Raw genomic sequence first — 21524 nt, 5'->3', positions numbered from 1 at the left:
TCCATCTCTGTTTATCACTCTTTCGACATTATCGTCATTTCCTTATTCTTTCTCCACTGCTTTTCCTGATTAGCTTTTCTTATATATAACTTTACAGTGTCTATTTATCCTAGCTAATTATAATTTTTTAATTCTCTCATTACTTTTTTTCCTTATTTCAGATAATTTCCTAACTAAAGAAAAATGTCTGTCCCCACTATAAAATCCCTGAATGTTTCACTACTTTTGCAGTTTGTACATCTCCACTGGCACCATGCAAGGAAGACATCATGCACGTTACATGCTCCAGTGTCTAATGATATAATTCCATGGCTCTGCTCCTTATTAGCATATATTTACATTTGGGGCACATGTTCTACCACCAGGTCTCCCCTAGATGCTTAAAAATTTTTTTTTCATTGTATTATTGGCTGTAGTAATCCTGTATTTCTCCTTTATTAAAAAGCCAGTGGCTAAATAATCCATTCATATAAACCAGGAAAACTGTATCTACAAAAACCAATAAACACAAAAGATAATGTATTTATTTGTTTCATATGCTTTCACTTCACTTTTCATATGCATTGTTTTTGTCCATCCCTTCTTTTGCTTGCCAACTCATAATTACATATATACAGTATATACAGTCACCGGCCACTTTCCACCCTGCTAGTACCGGGTTGGACCCTCTTTTGCCTTCAGAACTGCCTTTATTCTTCATGGCATAGATTCAACAAGGTGTTAGAAACATTCCTCATAGATTTTGGTCCACTTTGACATTATGGCATCACACAGCCCCTGCAGATGTGTCGGCTGCACATCCATGATGCAAATCTCCTGTTCCACCACATCCCAAAGGTGCTCTATTGGATTGAGATCTGGTGACTGTGGAAGCCATTGGAGTACAGTGAACTCATTGTCATGTTCAGGAAACCAGTTTGAGATGATTTAAACTTAGTGACATGGTGCATTATCCTGCTAAAAGTAGCCATCAGAAGATGGGTACACTGTAGTCATAAAGGGATGGACATGGTCAACAACAGTACTCAGGCAGGTCGTGGCGTTTAAACAATGCTCAATTGATACTAAGGGGCCCAAATGTTGTATGAAAATATCCCCCACACCATTACACCACCACCACCAGCTGTTGTTTACGCCCAATTCTGACCCTACCATCTGAATGTTGCAGATGAAATCTAGACTCATCAGACCAGACAACGTTTTTCCAATCTTCTATTGTCCAATTTTGGTTTCCTGTTCTTAGTTGGCCGGTGTGGCACCCAGTGTGGCCTTCTGCTGCTGTAGCCCAGCTGCTTCAAGGTTTGATGTGTTGTGCATTCAGAGATGGTATTCTGCATACCTTGGTTGTAACAAGTGATTATTTGAGTTACTGTTGCTTTTCTATCAACTTGAACCAGTCTGCACATTCTCCTTTAACCCCCAACATCAACAAGGCATTTTCCTGCACACAACTGCCATTCACTGGATATTTTCTCTTTTTCGGACCATTCTCTGTAAACCCTATGATGGTTTTGCATGAAAATCCCAGTAGATCAGCAGTTTTTTTAAATACTTAGACCAGCCAGTCTGACACCAACAACCATGCCATGTTCAAAGTCACTTAAATCCCCTTTTTTCCCCATTCTGATGCTTGGTTTGAACTTCAGCAAGTCGTACTCACCATGTCTAGATGTATAGAGCATAGAGTGTATATTTATTTATTTATTTACAAAATGGCAAAATCCTTCTCATTGCTTTATTATTAATATTTTTGCTTTTTGCCATTTGTATTATTATTATTTACAGTTGAGGAAGATATAATTTACGTGTATTCTTTTTATATTTTCCATTTCTCATTTTTACACAAATGGGATGTCTTTACCAAGTATATTAGAGCTCTTAGAATCCAGGGTAAATATCAATTTTATTCACCATACTCTGTTGCATCTTTAACAGTTGCTACATCACAGCAGGCATGCAAACAAAACAGTAAACACTACCAGACAGATTTTTCAAATAATAATAATATCTATAAGAAATCATACCGAAAAACATCAACCAATGTATTTTTTTGGGATAGCCACCATCCATTCATCTTAAAAGTGGCATCCCAAGGGAACAGTTTATTACAGGCATACCCCACTTTTAAGTACGCAATGGGGTTTATTTACTAACGCTGGAAATTGCAAAATCAGGCTCACTTCTGCATAGAAACCAATGAGCTTCCAAGTTTTATTACAAAAGCTTAATTGAACAAGCTGGGTTTAGAAGCTCATTGGTTTCTATGCAGAAGTGTGCCTGATTTTGCAATTTCCAGCGTTAGTAAATAAACCCCATTGTGAACTTAAAAGTGGGGTATGCCTGTAGTACATAAAGGAACTGTTTGACCAATAAAGAATTTAAAAATGACTGCACTATGGAACTACTTCAGTTAACATTAAAACAGCTTTGTATAATGCCAAAAATAAGGAGAAGGATTGAAAAAATAATCAGAATGACTGAAAATGTCTTGGCACAGTCAAATAATAGGCTGCATATCACATTTGTAGCATACTGTCCAAGTACTGACCAATTTTCTTACAAGATGAGGACTTTTTTGGAAGTTGTTTTAGTTTTGGATAGTGTGGAGAGGAATTAGAGCACATGTCAGGTTTTTAATCCTGTCTGTGTCCCCATTAGGGAGATTCACCCTGTCTATTTGTCCTGCTTACTGTTATCATTGAAAGTGAAGTAAAAAAAAATCCTACATTTTGGGTTGTCCCCAGAACAGGAATAGAGGGGAAATCTTCCTATGGGGACACTGGTTCTGGTGACAATCAGCAAATCTCTCTATTAGGAGGAATTTCCTTTCTGTTTTGGCTATGGGACTGGAAGTGAAGATAAATTTTCCCAATGGGACACAGATGGCAAAAAAGTGACAGGGGTTATAACTTTCCCTTACTCTATTCAAAATAAAATAAGTAATAATGATTAATCAATATCACCAATCAAAGAGTCAAAGTAAACTGTGACATATTAGAGCATAAGCATTTTGAAATGAAGAGAAAAAATACAAAGAGCAACAATGGCTGGCTGCTAAAACCTCACAGGGAATCATATGCTGTTGTCACTGCAAAGCATTACAGCATATGCCAATGATAAAAGATTTCACAAAACCTAAAGCTGGGTCTATGATACATACTGAGTAATTTAAAAACTGTAGCACAACTACAACCATTGGGGGTTATTTACTAAAGAAAATCCACTTTGCACTACAAGTGCAAACTACACGTGCAAAGTGCACTTAAAATTGCACTGGAAGTGCACTTGGAAGTGCAGTCACTGTAGATCTGAGGGGGACATGCAAGGAAAATAAAAAACAGCATTTTAGCTTGCACATGATTGGATAATAAAATCAGCAGAGCTTCCCCTCATTTCAGATCTTCCCCTCAGATTTACAGCGACTGCACTTCCAAGTGCACTTTCAGTGCAATTTCAAGTGCACTTTGCACTTGTAGTTTGCACTTGTAGTGCAAAGTGGATTTGCCTTTCGTAAATAACCCCCAATGTGTTGGAAAGACAATTGGACAAAGGAAAAAGATTTTTGAACATGTAAATGATGTCAATTTGTGTATGGGAGAAATGATGCGGGTAAAGCAGAATGATTACAATACTGGAGGCTACAAATTTTAAAATAAGGCCACAGAAATAGAAATTTGGATACAAAACTGCTGTATACTGGAGCAAAAATAGATATTTTCCCTGGATTCTAAGAACCATAATGAACTCAATGGGGTTGATTTATTAAAGGCAAATAGGCTGTTTATTCGCTTAGCTTAGTGATTGTGGTGAAAATTCACTTTGGAAAAAATACCCAAACAGGAAAATTTAAAAATTCACAGTATTTGCACATTATTGGTTGTCAGACGTCAGCATAGCTTCACCTCATTCACTAAAGTAAGGAAAAATTCCCTTGCACAGTGAACAGTCTATTTGCCTTTAGTCAATCTCATGAAAAGCTTCACTTACCTCCCGTTTTTGTAAAACTTTAGAAGGGCAAAAAAAATAAAAAATAAGCAATATTTATATCGTTCTAAACTGTAAATAATAATAGTAAAAAAAATAAAATGAAGAATTTAAAAATGATAAATTTGTATGTTTACATATACATAATTAGGAATAGGTAGGCAATATAGGGCACAGATAAAAACAAGGCACAGTATAAGTAAAGTAAAAGCATATGAAATAAATAAGTTATTTTTTTTTTTTTTAGATACACATTTTTTTGATACAGGTAGATCACATGGCCACTGGGAAATAAAAAAGGAAGAATGCATGATGACTACAGCCAATAATTCAATGTTAAAAAAGGAATCTGAATAAGATTTAGTTATTTAGTGGGGACTAGGTAGTAGAACATATACCCCAAAATAAGTACAATATCTCTGCATGCTCCACTTGTAAACATGCAATAATAAGGGGCAGAGCCTAGAGAATTATATCACTGGACATTGACATACATAACAAGCATGATGATATCATTACCTGGCACCAGCGGCTATATAAGACAGACGTCCTGGCAGACCTGTGGCCATATTTATTGTACACTGTGTGTCACAGCACTTGGGTACAAAACACTAAGCACACATAATCTCAGATAAAGCTTCAAAAGTGGAGAAACTTGTAGGGTATGGTGGGGAGAGAAAAGTTTTTGGTTAGAAAGGGACCTGAGATAAGACAGAAAGATAATAAGAGATCTGGAAAATGTAAGAAGCTAGAATAGATAGCGACTGGAAATGTATCATATAAGAAAAGATAATCAAGAAGTTAGAGCTCTGAAGTTCCAGTGAAACAGTTACAACAGAAGGAAATTGCTATTTACATGAGCAATTATACAAGAGGAGAAATAAGGGAACTAGATAATGGTCTCTTCCTAAACAGAAATTGATTTAACACTAAAACACACACAAGATAAACTGCTGGGAAAAGATTTTATTGAATAAGAATACAATTTATGTTTTATTAAACTCTGTTGGAGTAGACTCGCAAATTAGTAATGTACATCAAAACTGATTATCACGAATGCTGCTGCCAGACTCAATAACATTAGCAACCGGTCTACCACTCCCTTTGCCAATCTTTCCACTGCCTTCCAGTTGCCCAACAAAAAAAAATCTAAATACTAACAACAACATACAACGTCATTTACAACTCTGCCTCAAGCTATGTCACCAATCTTGTCTCAATATGTCACCCAAACTATCCTCTCTGCTCCTCCCAAGACCTCCTGCTCTGATGGTTGCCTCCAGGACTTCTCCAGAGCCTCTCTGATCCTCTGGAACTCTCGACCCCAATCTGTCCAGCTATCTTCTTACTCTGCCTACTTTTAGGTGATCCTTGAAAACTCATCTCTATCCTGCTTTCAAATAACAACTGAATTTTCTATTGCTCCCATCAGCTCACTCCTCACAGTTATTACCCTATGTTCCTCTTGCCCCTCCCTATTCGGTTGTAAGCTCCCATGAGCAGGGTCCTCCTAACTGTCTTGTATTAAATTGTATTGTTACTGTACTGTCTCCCCTTATATTGTGAAGTGCTGTTGGTGTTATATAAATCCTATGGAATACTACTACTACTACTACTACTATTAATAATAATTACGTTTTATATTAAGTATTTGAAATATATTTAAAATATAAATATACAGTAAAAGCGTGCGTTTTGTAAAAGGAATACAATTCCAACAGAAAACAGTATGGCTTAAAGGAGTTGTAAACCCTCCAGGTTTTTCACCCTAATATGTTCTATGCATTATTTTATATATTCTTTGCCATTGTTTTACCTATAGAGTTGTGCATTGCTTGACTTGACTTTGCAGGCTTTGTATTGTGAAGATCAGCCGTACCTATGACATTTTGTGCTTGATTCTCAGCACTGAAGCTTTGGTCTCTTCAGTGAACACCTGACCTCATTAGCGAACTAAAAACTGTGGCCAGTGCTTTAAGTTTGATCAATAGGTGGGGGAGATTCACATTGAGGCGTCGGCGGTAAAGCGTCGCTATTTTTAACAGCGCTTTACCCTCATTTTAGCAGTGCTTTTAGGCTAAAAAAGGGTTAATTACGCCTGTAAAGCACCTTTTCTATCACTCCAGTGTGAAAGCCCGAGGTAGCGGTACGCTGGCAGGACGCTAAAAAAAATTCCTGCAAGCAGCATCTTTGAGGCGCTTAAGGAGCGGTTTTTACACCGCTCCTAAAGCGCTCCTGCCCATTGAAATCAATGGGCAGCGCCACCGAAGCGCCAACAAAGCGCTGCAGAGGCGCTTTACAGGCGCTTTGCAGGCACTAACCAGTCAACTTCTAGGTTTGATTGTCAAAGCTTAATTGAACAAGCTGAAGTTAGAAGCTTATTCGTTACTATGCAAAACTGCACCAGATTCTGTGTGCACCAGTTTTAGTAAATCTCCCCCGATGTGTCTGTTTGCTCATGACTTACACTGCTCTAGCATCTGCCCTGTCTTTTGTTGGCCGTTCCCCCTGGCAAAACAGAGTTTCCTCCAAACTTGATGGCACATATAAGAAGAACAACTTGTGAAAAGCAAAAAAATATATAAAATAATCTAACTTAGGAAAAAAATAATTGGGGATATAAGGTAAAGTTTTTATCACAGTTTTGTTTAGTAAATGAAAAAAATCAGTTAATTTGAAATAAATAACCTTTTTCCCTTTGGTTCCAGCATTCCCAGGATCTCCTGTGCTACCTTTAGTACCAAAAGCACCCTGAAAATAAATGAAAATAAGAAATTAAATAAATACATAATAATAATAAAACAAAGATTATTTTTTTTGATTTTCCACACACCAACAGTAATATAATATGTAACACAAAAAGCAAAGATAGAAAATGAAAAGGAAGTCTGTAAGTTTAAGATGTGATTTGATTACAAAGCATAGTGAAGGCAGCAAGCTAGACATAGGAATTGTAAAGATAGATAGATAGATAGATAGATAGATAGATAGATAGATAGATAGATAGATAGATAGATAGATAGATAGATAGATAGATAGATAGATAGAAGCATTACGCAAATATTATTTACAATTCCTATGTCCAGCTAGCTGACTTCAGTATTTGGGGGCACATGTTATGAAAAAAATAACATTTTTATGTACTGAAAAAAAACTTACTGGAAGTCCGGTTAGTCCTTGCCCTCCTTTTTCACCTTTAGAACCTTTACTTCCTGCAGCTCCCTGTGGGTGAATAAATATGATATAAAGTGAATTCAAAACATCTTACAGAAAAAGTATTTGATGATAAAATGCAGAGAAATGAACACACATGTGAAAGTGAAGTTTTACTGTGCTTAATGCATAATGTATATCTTATAATTATTACTACATTAAATATTTCCTACTTATTCTTAGTACAGGGAACTCAAATATGTATAGGTTTTATTACAGTGCTGCATGGTCAGTAAATAAGTACATGTGCAGCTAGGTGCCACTGGCTATGTGTCCCCCGATCACCGCCACTGTGCTGCCAGTAGTGAGAGAGAGAGAGAGAGCAGGCTGCAGGTGTTGATGTTGGCTCTTCTCTCGACTATGTTGCTGGCTGTGGGCTGTTTCTTATCCCTCACTGGGATCCATGTGTGGAGAGAGCTGAGAACTTGTGTTTGTGCTTGATCCCTCGCTCGCCCCCCACTGCCGTTGCAACTGAAAGACAGGAGCAGGATCTGTGTAAAATTGCCGCTTGTTCTTCCATTCCCCCTTCCCTCTGGGAAGGAGTGAAGAGGGCAGGGAAGTTAGAGCCAATGCGATCATCAGAAAAGGAGACTTGCTCTGCAGAAGAGCATCATAGGAGTTGTAGTCTTAAAGGGGCACTATGTAATGGAAATTGATAGCTCCAAGAACTACAGGAGCCAAAATCCCTGCACACAGAGAAGGAAGGAGACAGGACTGCTTTTCCTGGGAAAATATAGAGACTGAGGGGTCTTTGCTGGGAGGAACCTGAGCTGCACTGATGTGTTGTCTTTGCTGAGCTTGTACAGAGATCGAGTGCTCTTGCTGTGTCCACCAGAGCCTGAGGACTGAGCCACAGAGGGGTTGCTTGCTGTGCCTTGGGCTGAGAGACCCACTGTCACGAGTGCCTACACCAGAGCCACTGAGACTGGTGAGCCTTGTGAAGATCCAAACAGAGAGACTAAGCCTTGTGGGACCTGATTTTGGAGGACTGCAGACCGCCAGTTGATCTCGATCGGATGTCTATGTACCAGGAGGCGTGAGCATCTGAGCTTATCACAGTACTGACACAGTTATTGCAGGAGGGACTCACTCCCCCTTGTATAACAGCCCACTAGCCATCTGCTGCGCACTTTTAAAGGGACAGCTACAAGTGCACCACCTACAGAAGGGCCCCAACATAAACCAGCCAATGCTGGCAATTAGGTACCAGGTACTTTCAGACACAGTCAGGAGTACCCCTACATCAGGAATGCATACAACAAACTGCTATTCGGGCCCTTTTCCTAGTGTGCACACCTTGATTTTCCTGCCATTATCTAAACTATAGTTGCACTAGTTATAGTTTAATTTAAAATTGCTACAGTTCTATCGATTGCCAGTTTATGGGTCAGTGATCATCCACCAAGTACATACTTTAGGTCTGTTTATCTTCCTGTTGTACGATTTATGCATTCTTTATGCATTCTTTAATTGCATTGCTTTAAGACATCCATTTACCCTACAACCAGTTGACTGGCCTAATTTCTGTGTGTTAATATGGAGTGGTAGCTTACTAACGCTTAAAGTAGTATAATAATATAATAAGACTTACCAATAGGTACTGTAAATATCTCCTAAACGTGCACCATTTAGGAGATATTAACTATATATGCAGCCAATGATGTCATCAGCACATGCGCTCTGAAGAAACGGCCACCCGGGCTGTTCCTGCAGAATCTTGTGCCGTAAAAAGCTGCTCCCCCCACTCATGCATGGGAGTGATGTCATCGCGGCTCTGACCAGTCACACAGCCGGAGTCCGCGGACCCAGAAGGAAGACGGGTGAAGATGGAAGCAGCCTCCAGCGATCACATTGCATCGTTGGAAGGCTTTGTTTTCAGGTAAGTTTTGCAAAACAGAGGGGGGGGGGGGGGCGCTACACATATATTTGAATTTTCTAAATACTGGCATTTTCTAGCATAATAGCTGCATGGAAGATTAGCAACAGAAGTATAGTAGGGCCATCTCAAGTGAGTTAAATAAAAATAAGAAACTCTGTAGACCTAATAAAGAACAACTATTTCTAAGCTCAAACTTGCATGCATTTGTGAAAACTGCAAAAAAGGGGAGATTCCCCATAACTGTATATAGACAACGCATTCAAGTAGAATTATAGCCTCCCATTAAAAAATATGTGCTGAATCAGTTAATGCTTTTTTTAGAATTGAACAAAGTGGTGAGGGGTTTTACCCTCTGTCAGGTTTTATTGCTGTGTCCCTGTAGAGGAGATTCACTTTCTCTAATTCTCTCAATCATCAATATTACCTGAAATGAAAGTGAGGGTAAATCCAATATTTGGAGTTTCCACCAAAATGGGAATAGAGGGGAAATATTTCAATGGGGAAAATTGTTCCTATGACAACAGTCTAAGAGGGGATATACCTCATACCAGAAACATATCCTCTCATTTCCTGACAAGTTTACAGGACAGAAGGTAAAGAAAATCTCCCTAACGAGATACAGATGGCAAAAAAAAGTTTTTGCGTGGGATATGCTTTATTTGCACTTAAAGTTTTCTCTTAGACCCCTTTCACACTAAGGTGCCTGCAAACCGCCTCCCATTCATTTCAGTGTGTCTTTTCACACTGGGGCGGTGTGCTTGCGGGACATTACGAAAAGTCCTGCAAGTAGTATCTATGGGGCGGGTTGGGAGCACTGTATTTAGCGCTCTCAAAACACCCTGCCCATTGAAGTTAATGCGCAGTGCTTCCAAAGCGCCTGAAAAGTGCCGCAAAACTGGACTTTTCACCTTTTCTTACAGGTAAAAAGCGCTCCGCTAGCGGTTGAAAAGCACCACAAAGGCACCGCAAGAATGAGTGGTGCTTTAGCGCTAACGGGGTGAAAGTAGCCTAAGACCCACTGCAAAGTTCCACAAAAAAAAGAAAAACTGTTTATCCTGTCAGTGAAGTCCACCTAATGCAGTCTTCTGTGATGGTGTGGCAACAATGCTGCAATGCTCCTGAAATAAGAACAGAGTTGCCACTCTCACGTAGGGTGTGCCTGCTTTACTACAGTGGCAAAAAAAACAAACTTTTTTTCTTATACGTGTCCAATGTCACTACTGATTCACAAGTCTGTAGCTTGCCAATCAGCACCAGGCCACACTCAGTCCTGCCCACTGCTTTCTGAATTGATAGCACTGCCTCTGTTGTTAAAACACTCCCACTGTGAGCTGCAGTGTCTGGGAGCGGGAGTATGTGAGACACAAATGAAGGAGATTTAGGATAAATCAGGGAAGGTAAATAAAACATTTTGTTTACTTTATGGGGCTTGTACATCACATAGTAACTGGATTTGGCACTTGTTAAGCTGCCCTACAGAAGCCTTTAGCTGTAGTTTAAAAGATGTTACAGCTCATGAGATAAACATTCTTCTACCTCTGGCATGTGTAGGGATATCTAAGATGTGGACACACACATATCCCCAACCAAACAATAGAAAGTGTGCTGTCCTTGTGCTAGGTATAAGTTAATAAATCACATAAGAGACACAATAAAAGTGCATTAAACTAATTATGAACTCATTCTAAATTGACATATCTGTGCAAGTAAAGTCCACATAAAATGTGCAAACACTGCACACAAAAAAAATATATTATACAAAAAAAAAAAAATCAGAGCACCTTTTTGCAATATCTATCTATCTATCTATCTATCTATCTATCTATCTATCTATCTATCTATCTATCTATCTATCTATCTATCTATCTATCTATCTATAGATAGATATTGCAAAAAGGTGCTCTAATTTTCTAAACTTTAATAGTCCCTCTTTCTTTGCTGTGAAGGAATGATGATAGCAAAAGGAATCACAACAAGAGAGGCCCCTTTCACACATACGACTTGTCCCAGGATTTTGTACAGCAAAATCGTATGACAAATCATTCTCCATGATTTTCAATGACTACCATTCATATTGGCACGACTTTAAGTCATGCCGACTTCAAAGTAGTCCCTGCACTACTTTGGTCCATCTTCCATGCAAGTTGTACTCCATGTGCCTCAATGTTAAACCCTCAAGTAGCATTCAGATCGTACCTGAATAATATAGACACGATTTCAGTACGGCTTTGTAAGCACAAGCTGTATGCACAAGCCTCACATGTGACTTTGAAGTCGTATAAGTGTGAAAGGGGCCTAAATAAGCTCCTCATCAGCTTCTCTGATCCCACAAGGGGACCATAGCGGCCATATATACCACAATCTTGCATGCAAAGGTTCCACAATCTCCTAAGCCAAGATAGACTCCATAGAGGAAGTTAAAGTACAGAGAAAAATTCACATAGTGTAGTATTTTCAGCAAAATTTTAATAAAATTATAAAATCACACTTACAATTTTGAAAGAATTACACAGCATGTGTTCCAAACAACACATTTGTTTGTAACACATGAGGTGTAATTTATTCAAAATTGTAAGTTTAATTTTATAATTTTATTAAAAAGTGGGCGGGGAAGTGAGGATAAGAACTTTGAGATTTTTCTTTTTACCTAGCACAAGGATAGCGCACTTTTGAATTGTTTGGTTGGAGCTTGTTACACATCCTGCTCGGATTTCTGATTTAGATGCTGCTGTTCGTTCGATCGAATTGAGTTTTTATTGTTTTTGTTTCACTTTGTTTTTTGTCACTAAGGTTTACAATCTTTTTTGCAAGAGTACAAATATTATCTTGGGTTTAGTAAACATATACACATATGCCTAGGTGCAATGGGTTAGGAGTGGGGACTTTTTTAATTTATTATATTTTAATGTACATTTTTACACTTTTTAAAAATATTTAAACTTTCTCACTTTTCTACTATCACAAGGGGACTAGTAAGCAGTAACAGGTACTCCTTATGGAGACATCAGGGGTCCACTAGGCCCCTGATGCCTCCTCTTCCTCCGGCCAGTGCAGATTAGGAGCAGAGAAAATTCCTGATCTGCTCCTGCCAGCTTTGCCAGAATTATTATTGCGGTGGCCTGGAAGTGTTTAGAAGAAAGCGCTTCTAGGTCTTTCTACACTGAGGAGATCAGTGAACGGAAGGCGGGTTAAATGATAAAACTGACCCTATGAATCCATCCACACATTTGATATGGATGTGGGAATCCTCTCCAATGTGTAACTGTATTCTGACAGCAGGACTCCCCAGAATACACTGATCAGAGCTGCAGCCAATTAGCTGCAAGGGCTGATCGAACGGAAATTTTCGAGAAGGACAATCCATGCAAAGTCAATCGATAAATCGACTTCTCATTGACAGGAACGGCCATAGATAAGTGGAAAGTCAGCTGGTTCCTGCTGAACCGGCCATATTTTGGTCCATTTATGGCCAGCTTTAAAGAGAACAAATTAACAATCTACAAATGAAGTCATGCAATAGGACAGTACAACCAGACTGGTTTTAAATTAGAAAATGGTCCAAGTTTTGTCAGACAGTAATCTCTCTCAGATAATACTTTGAAATGTTTCCTCTCGATTTCAATATTCCCCAAAGGAGCCATTTTAAAAGGGAAAGATTTTTCTTAAACTTCAATTTTTGACTGTTTTATATGAAAAGGTTCACAGCCCTGATTTTACATTTTTACTATCTGATGATGGTAAACTCCAGCCAAAATAATGAAACATTTCCTCCCTAGTTACAGGGAACCTTTAACCTGACACACATACACACACATAATAATTTATTTTTGTGATTTTCGGACAAGTCTGAGAAATGTAATAGTAATTTACTTGTACACGCTAAGCTTTATCCAGTTAATCAGCTGAACAATTTACCTATACTCACAAAAGTTCTCAAATCTCAATGTGCATAATGTCTATACTGTATAGTGTATATATAGTGTATAGTGAGTGTACAACTGGTATGTTTACAGCATATTGCACTGTCCATGATGCCTAACAGGTTGAGAAATTTTATGTATGTAAAGAAAAAAAAATTTTTTTTTAGAGTAGGGAAATGTTAGACCATCTGACAATTTTTTATTGTAGCTTGTGTCCCTACTAGGGATATTTAGCCCCCACCTTATTGGTCCTATTACCAGTGTCACTAAGACAAAGAGTAAAGGGTAATCCTATATTTGAAAGTTGTCTGGACTGTAAAAATTAAAGTCTGCCATAGACGTTTCGAATCTTGGCCAGCTCAGCAGGGTCCAGCTGAGATTCGAGCCATGCATGCATGGGCAGGCTGACTGTCGCAAGTTGATCCATTGATTACTGTGACACCAATGTAATAGGAGCATTTACACCAACCACAAGTGTAAGGGGAAATATACAATGACCTCTACACACTTTACCTTTACACTGACAACCATTGTCGAGCACTGACCACCAATGTAAGGTGACATTTCTACACCGACCACCAATATTAGGGGTGATTTACACTGACCACCAATGTAAAGGGAAATTTACACTGACCACCAGTGTAAGAGCAATTCTGCACTTACCATCAATGTAAAGGGAAATGTACACTGATCACCAATGTAATGAAGAAGTTACACTGACAACCAATGTAATGGGGGATTTTCAATCAACAACCAATAAATAGGGAGGTCTACACTGGCCACCAATGTAAGGGGGGATTTGCACTCACAGAACGATATATACAAAACAATTCTGCGCTGCCGTGAAAAGAAGAAGGGAGGTAAGCAGCTAACACAACCAACAAAGCAAAACAGGGAAAAACACAATAAGTGCAGCGCTATTAAAATGAAAAAACGTCCAATATGGAAACGTTGAACCAACAGTTCCAAGTATATATAATGTGGAGGAGTCATCAGTATATACGTGGGTGGGGATTCTTCAAAGAACCACTTCAAATAAAGATGTATATCAACTGAGGTGAAAACAAACACACCACCACCAAATGTGAAGAGGCTTACCGGATGGAGTGGACCCAAAGGGGCATACGCCAGATTGGGTCGGATAGGCTTAGGTGGTGAGTGACTAAGGATGGCCCAGGAAGGCGATGATGGTGGATGGACCCACGTATTGTTGTATCTCTCAAGGCGATGCAGAAACCCAGAGGAATGAGTGGAACGGAGCTCTCAAGGAGATGCAGGAACCCAGAGGAGTGTGTGGGACGGACCACACATAGTTATCTCCCTCGAAGTGATGTTTAGGGGTCAAAAGGAGTGGGTAGAAAATAGAAAAAAAGGGATGGCCATATAGTGTGAATCTGTTTAAGAAAAAAAATTTATTGAAATAAAAAGATATACACTCACATGTAAATCGATATAAAAACAGCGCTGTGGATAAAATGTGGCGACAGTGGGGTCCTACCCGACGCGTTTCGTCTTCATAGACATCGTCTGGGGGGTTCCCCCCACTGTAGCCACCAAAATATATAGGGGATGCATCTGTGTTAATGGGAATCAGCTCCGTGAATGTAAACTGCACTTCCGGTATCTGGCCAAGATGGCCGCCCGGCGTGCGTTCCAAGCCTCCCTTTGGTTGCAATATGGGCCCAGAAAATAAGTAGTTAAATGGCCACAAAACAGTAAAATTTATAAGAGGATAAAGGCTGGCGGGAGCATGTAATGTATAGTACATACAGGATAGTAATGGTGACAAGTAAGACCGTTCATGAAGAACGGAGGCAGCGCAGTGATGTGCGCGCGCAGCGAGGCTTGTAAACAATACCGCGCATGCGTGTGACGTGCGTGATACGTGTGATGAAAGCGGACCTCAATGGGGAAAATAATAAACATCCCGAGGCTAAACCCGTGGTCCGTATACGTGATAGATGACGTCAGTGCGTTGTTAAGGGAACAACAAAAACCAGGAACTTGAAGACGTCGTTGCCCAGCAACGTAATGCACATACCCAGGAAGGCAAACAGTGACCAGGAAGTGCATGTAGTGGCCCCAAATAAAAAAATAATTGTATATGGGTGCGTGATATTTAAGAAATATATATGGAATACGGTAGTAAATCAATAAACGTGTGTATGTACACCTGTTATATGTACACCGGTTATAAATCGATAAACGTGTATAAGTACACCTAAGGTGTCACAAAGCAGTGACATATAATGCCATAAAAACTCAAAAAATGGGAAAAAGGAGAACCAACTCGCCTGAGACCGTATGAATGTGCACAATTATGGAGTGGATTCCCATAATAATGAATAAAAAATACAAAAATAATATTCACTGTATGTACATATGAAATGAAGGCAATACACTAAAATGTGCAATTAAAATATGCATGTACACTACCAGCCTTTATCCTCTTATAAATTTTACTGTTTTGTGGCCATTTAACTACTTATTTTCTGGGCCCATATTGCAACCAAAGGGAGGCTTGGAACGCACGCCGGGCGGCCATCTTGGCCAGATACCGGAAGTGCAGTTTACATTCATGGAGCTGATTCCCATTAACACAGATGCATCCCCTATATATATTTTGGTGGCTACAGTGGGGGGAACCCCCCAGACGATGTCTATGAAGATGAAACGCGTCGGATAGGACTCCACTGTCGCCACATTTTATCCACAGCGCTGTTTTTATATCGATTTACATGTGAGTGTATATCTTTTTTATTTCAATAAATTTTTTTCCTTAAACGGATTCACACTATATGGCCATCCCTTTTTTTCTATTTTCTACCCACTCCTTTTGACCCCTAAACATCACTTCGAGGGAGATAACTATGTGTGGTCCATCCCACACACTCCTCTGGGTTCCTGCATCGCCTTGAGAGGTCCGTTCCACTCATTCCTCTGGGTTCCTGCATCACCTTGAGAGATACAACAATACGTGGGTCCATCCACCATCATCGCCTTCCTGGGCCATCCTTAGTCACTCACCACCTAAGCCTATCCGACCCAATCTGGCGTATGCCCCTTTGGGTCCACTCCATCCGGTAAGCCTCTTCACATTTGGTGGTGGTGTGTTTGTTTTCACCTCAGTTGATATACATCTTTATTTGAAGTGGTTCTTTGAAGAATCCCCACCCATGTATATACTGATGACTCCTCCACATTATATATACTTGGAACTGTTGGTTTAACGTTTCCATATTGGACGTTTTTTCATTTTAATAGCGCTACATTTATTGTGTTTTTCCCAGGATTTGCACTCACCACCAATTTAAAGGGGGCGTCTACGTGGACCACCAATGTAAGGGAGGATTTGAAACTGACCACAAATGCAAGTTTGGATTTTTTTACCTGTTACCAATATAAAGAGGAGTTTCTACACTGGACAGCAATGTAATAGGGATTCACAATGACCACTAATGTAATGGGGATTTATACTGACCACTAATGTAATGGGAATTTACACTGACCACTAATGTAATAGGAGCATTCACAGTAACCACCAGTGTAAGAAGGGATTTACACTGACAACCAATGTAGGGGGGACCTTCACACTGGCCACTAGTGTGAATGAAAGGATTGTACACCAGCCCCAATATAATGAGAAGATTTACACTGACCACCAATGTAACTGAGACATTTAGCCTGCGTTCACATTTGTGTGTGTGAGAAATGCATGCAAAATCACTTTCCTGACACCACAGAAACGTGCTGCCCTTCAGCAGATACACAGCAGTGCCATCAATTGTTAATTACACCCTCACCCATCTGCTGATATGTGTGTATTCACATGCACCAAAATTCACGGTGCTGTGGCATCATGTTATTTTGAAAAAGGGTGTCTCCTCCAATTTGCTTACCTTTGCAGAACAGGCTTATGTTAGGCTTAATGACCATAGCTGAAGGCAAGACTTTCAAGCATGCCCCTTTACCTCCCCAGTGGGCAGCATTTAACAGAGGTGATGGTGGGTATGACCTCAGGGGGGCATGATATACATATGAATGCCGCCTCTATTTACATATTGATGCCACCAGTCCGCGGCTTTTTACATATTAATGCTGACACTATTTACATATCAATGCGAGTTATTTACATGTAAACATAGGGTCTGCAGGTGGGTCAATAGAGCAGATCTGGGCAGCATTAGTAACAGTAACTTCACACTGAGATATCGGGAAGCAGCACGGGACTAAAACTTTAAGGGAATTTAAACTGGGATAGTTGGCAAGTATGAGGCAGCTGCTTTGGGCCCCACTACAATGATGGGGCCCAGGGCAGCTGCCCCTTTTGCCTTGCTTTAAAGATGGCCCTGGGTCCCGCTATCAAAATACAATGGCATTTGCGTGGATGAAGGAGTCTGTGCATTTTCTTTTGCTCAACCCACTGGCTGATCAAAATAAACTATTCATCTATGACCAGCTAAAAGCCTGTGGACCACATCCAGCTCACTGCAGGTTTTAGCTAGCCCTCAACCCCCTCCAACCCACTTCCAAACCCTGTAAGGGGGACTCTGATGGGGACCCTGATGTAATGGGGATTATGATGGGGATTCTGAAGTAAAGGGAACCTGATTTAAAAGGGACTCTGATGGGGACCCTGGTATAAAAAGGAATCTAATGGGCACCCAGATGTAAGGAGAACTCTGGTGGGGATTTTTTTTTGGTCCACAAACATGTGTAAAAGATACAAAATGGCCCTCATACTGAAAAATTTGGAGACCCCTGTTTTAAAATGGTGGTTGGTAATTTTTTCTTCTGATTTTAAATATAGATATGCATATTCATTTAAACTTGAATCCTTTCACATTCCTTACATTCTCTGCAGGCTGCAGAAGGAGGGTAAGGCAGCCCATACATTGTTCATTTTTTTTTCTCAATCAACCAGCAGGTTGAATGTAAAAAAATGACCAGAATCCTTCCTGCTGAGTTATTGTATTCTGACAGTGGGGGGACTTGCCTGGTGTCAGACTACATTGATCATTGCTGCAGGCTATATCGATCAGTAGATCAACTTCTGTACAACCAGCCTGCCCATACAGGCATCAAAATTCAGCCAGTCCCTGCTGAAGCAGCCAAATTTCAATCCATGAATGGCCCGCTTTAATCTGTCAACTATTAAAACTTTTCGTTTAATTCTATGTTATCCTGACCAGGGCTGGTGCAAGGATTTTTGACATTCCAGGTGAAACCTAATTTTGCTGCCCCCCTTGCTCTGCCCCCTTTGCCCGAGCATCAGTGTGGTAGGAGCCAGCGCTAGAGGAAGCCTGAGGCTGCAGTAGAGAGCACTGATCATAGAGGTGCGCAGGGGATGTTTCCTTACGTTCCATCAGGACATGTCCTCCAGTGCTGCGCCTCGCTAATGACACTACAGAGCGGCTGCCTGAGTAACATGCAGCATAGGCATCTCCCTGTGCACGCTTTATCCCAGCAGCGCCCTCTAGAGGTAATAACTTTTATTACAGAGGTATTTACTGTATAATACAGCACCGAAAACTTACATAGCACAGAGACGGAGAGTAGGGAAATCAGCGGCCGGGCGCCCTAGGCAGCAGTGCACCCTAGGCGGCCACGTAGTTTGCCTAGTGGTAGCACCGGCCCTGATCCTGACTAAGGTAGCCCTGTTTATGAGTGTCTGTGCTCAGCACTGAGCTTAGGCAGCAGAACTAATGGCCTTACAGCTTGACACTCTCACACTTGTAGCACCCACTAGGTAGGTGCTAGAGATAGGGTTTTGCAGGATAGGTAAATTTAGGCAGGCCTGGCTGTCAGCCAGGCCTGATTGTTTTGATCTGATCTGGGCTGGGAGTGGCTCAGGGTAGCAGCTGGTGACTCACAGGCAGCATAATCTGAGACCTCCCTCTTCTTTCTAGAGTTTGCTGGAAAGTTCTGTAAAAAGAGGAGGAGAGGTGGAGATGCCTGGGGTGTTTTAGGGAGCCCTGACCAATCCCCAATCTGGATTGGCAGGGGGCTGGCCTCCTTAAATACTCAGGGTCAGCCCAGTTGGGGAGGAGTTGTTGGTCGGAATAGTGGGAGTGAGAGAGTGTTGAGGCTGTCGGGGCCTTTGACGGAGCTCCCCAGTCTGCAGGGGATAACCTTGGGCCTGGGCTCGGGTGCAGTTGGGACAAACTTCAAGAACACATGAAGAGATCCGGGACTGGAGGCACCAGAGAGATAAAAAGAGAGGACAGCGGGAGAGTGCACTGCTGAGAGAATCCAGGGAGGACAACTGGTTGCAGCCAGGAGGGCCCCTAAATGAGGCACAGTCAGGAGGACTGGGGGGGCACGCCTGAGAGGACTGGGAGCTTGGAGTCTGAGATGGGTGCAGATTTAGAAGTGTGAACTGTAGTGGAAGGGGCAGTGGAGAGAGGCAGCTGCAGCCAGGAGGGCTCAGTAGCTTCATGTAGGGCAGCTAGCACCAGAGACTTTCTATTTTGCTACACTATGGGGGCCCGTCGTCCCTGCCTGCAAAGGGCAATTGCTAAGGCCTGGCTGAGTCAGTGTCAGGCCTAACCACTTTGTGCTAGCTGTGCCTGAAGATTAGAGAGGAAGCGATGTGCAGGAGGAGAAAGACATGAAGATTAGAGAGGAAGCGATGTGCAGGAGGACAAAGACATGAAGATTAGAAAGGGAAGCGATGTGCAGGAGGAGAAATGGAGTGTATATACTGGACTGTATATAGTTGCCCCAAGCAAGTTTTACCAATTCTACTGGGCATCCCATACTTCCCTTACCCCTACCAAGTTCAATCCCCTCAATAAAACAAAAAAGACAAAAACAAAGTGCATTAACTGTTCTATGTCTCTGAGTGTTTGAGAGGTGAATGCCGGGCTGGCCAGGGTGACAGACAGACCACAATTCTTAGCAGCCCCTGTGGGGGTCCTGATACACATGGATAGTGGGAAAATATATTAAAAATAATCATGTAATCTCTAAAATGTGAGGCTACGCTACAATTTATTAGTAGAGACTCATATTAGGACAAATGCGCGTTAATGACTGGTTCTCTTTAAAGGATTATCACTTTTAGGTAAATAAAATGTACACAGGAATACTTTGTCTTTAAAAGCAACTAGATCTGACAGAATATAACAAATATAACCAAACATCTGTTTCATTTTGCCTAAGGGATTATGAATAGCAGATGTGGTGACCAAATTTGGCATCCTTTCGCATTATATTGGCTGTAGAATAGAGTATAATAAAATACTGTGAAGTGTCATAGGGGTTTACAGCAGGGGCATTGCTAGGTGGCAAAAAGACCAGGGGCTTCAGCCTGAAGTCCGAGCCTGGCACCGGGGGGATGTTACCTACCTGACGCGCACTGACCTAAATGACGTGCACTGACCTACCTGACACACACTGACCTACCTGACACACACTGACCTACCTGACATACACTGACCTACCTGACACGCACTGATCTACCTGACACGCACTGACCTACCTGACATGCACTGACCTACCTGACATACATTGACCCACGCTGACCTACTTGACACACACTGACCTACCTGACACACACTGACCTACCTGACACGCACTGACCCACACTGACCTACCTGACATACACTGACCCACACTGACCTACCTGACCCGCACTGACCTACCTGACACGCACTGACCTACCTGGCATACACTGACCTACAGTGACCTTCCTGACACACACACTGACCTACCTGACATACACTGACCTACCTGAAACACACTGACCTACCTGACACACACTGACCTACCTGACATACACTGACCTACCTGAAACACACTGACCTACCTGAAACACACTGACCTACCTGACATACACTGCCCCACACTGACACGCACTGACCAACCTGACCAGACTTCAGATGACCTGACCTTCTCCTGCAGCTCAGCCGTAGTGTGCGGTGCGCCCATCACAGTAGAGTAGTAGACAGCAGGCACTCCAAGCAGCCAGAGCCAGAGCCATGACACAGGACAGAACAGGAGAGAAGAGCCGCCCGCCCGAGCGCTAAGTGGGGATCTTCTCACAGTAACGCGGCGTGGCGGCCGCATTGTAATTTCCACCTTCTGGAGACTACAGTGCCTATGATGGACGTCACATGTCCCACGGTCCCGGCATTGGACCAGTGGGATGTCCATTATAGGCGCTGCAGGCTCCAGAAGGCGGGACCTGCTAAGTCACTCGGCCACGCTCGGGGCCAGATCGAGCCCGCTCAGCGGCGGCGCTCGAGCTCGGGGCTAATAACATAATTGTGCATGCCCGAGACCCGGGGATTTTTGGGGACCCCTCAGCCCCCCTCCTGACACCATTTACAGTAACTTTGTTTTAAGCATGTAACATATTGCAGGATCTTATGGAAACACAGTTGACCTCCTGCCAAGGAAATGCTAACTGAAGTGGAGAAAAAAGTTAGGTGAAAAGTTCAGAAGCCATAGACTCTCTACTGTCCAATTAATCAGGGAAAACATGTACGGCATATACAGTATCTCACAAAAGTGAGTACACCCCT

General features: G+C 41.5%; 1 protein-coding gene across 1 annotated transcript in view; it reads right to left on the bottom strand.

Moving 5' to 3' along the window:
* Positions 1–21524, bottom strand: part of COL6A6 (collagen type VI alpha 6 chain) — a 418546-nt gene that overhangs the window by 62652 nt on the left and 334370 nt on the right. The window contains exons 25-26 of the mRNA XM_073630332.1: positions 7144–7206; positions 6673–6735 (exon numbers count right to left, since the gene is read on the bottom strand). Coding sequence (XP_073486433.1) covers positions 6673–6735; positions 7144–7206 — 126 coding nt within the window. The remainder of the gene's footprint in view (positions 1–6672; positions 6736–7143; positions 7207–21524) is intronic.

Source organism: Aquarana catesbeiana, linkage group LG05, assembly GCF_042186555.1.
Source record: "Aquarana catesbeiana isolate 2022-GZ linkage group LG05, ASM4218655v1, whole genome shotgun sequence".
Taxonomy (NCBI): domain Eukaryota; kingdom Metazoa; phylum Chordata; class Amphibia; order Anura; family Ranidae; genus Aquarana; species Aquarana catesbeiana.
The sequence above is the reverse complement of the archived record's forward strand: the minus strand, read 5'-3'. Positions and strand labels throughout refer to the sequence as shown.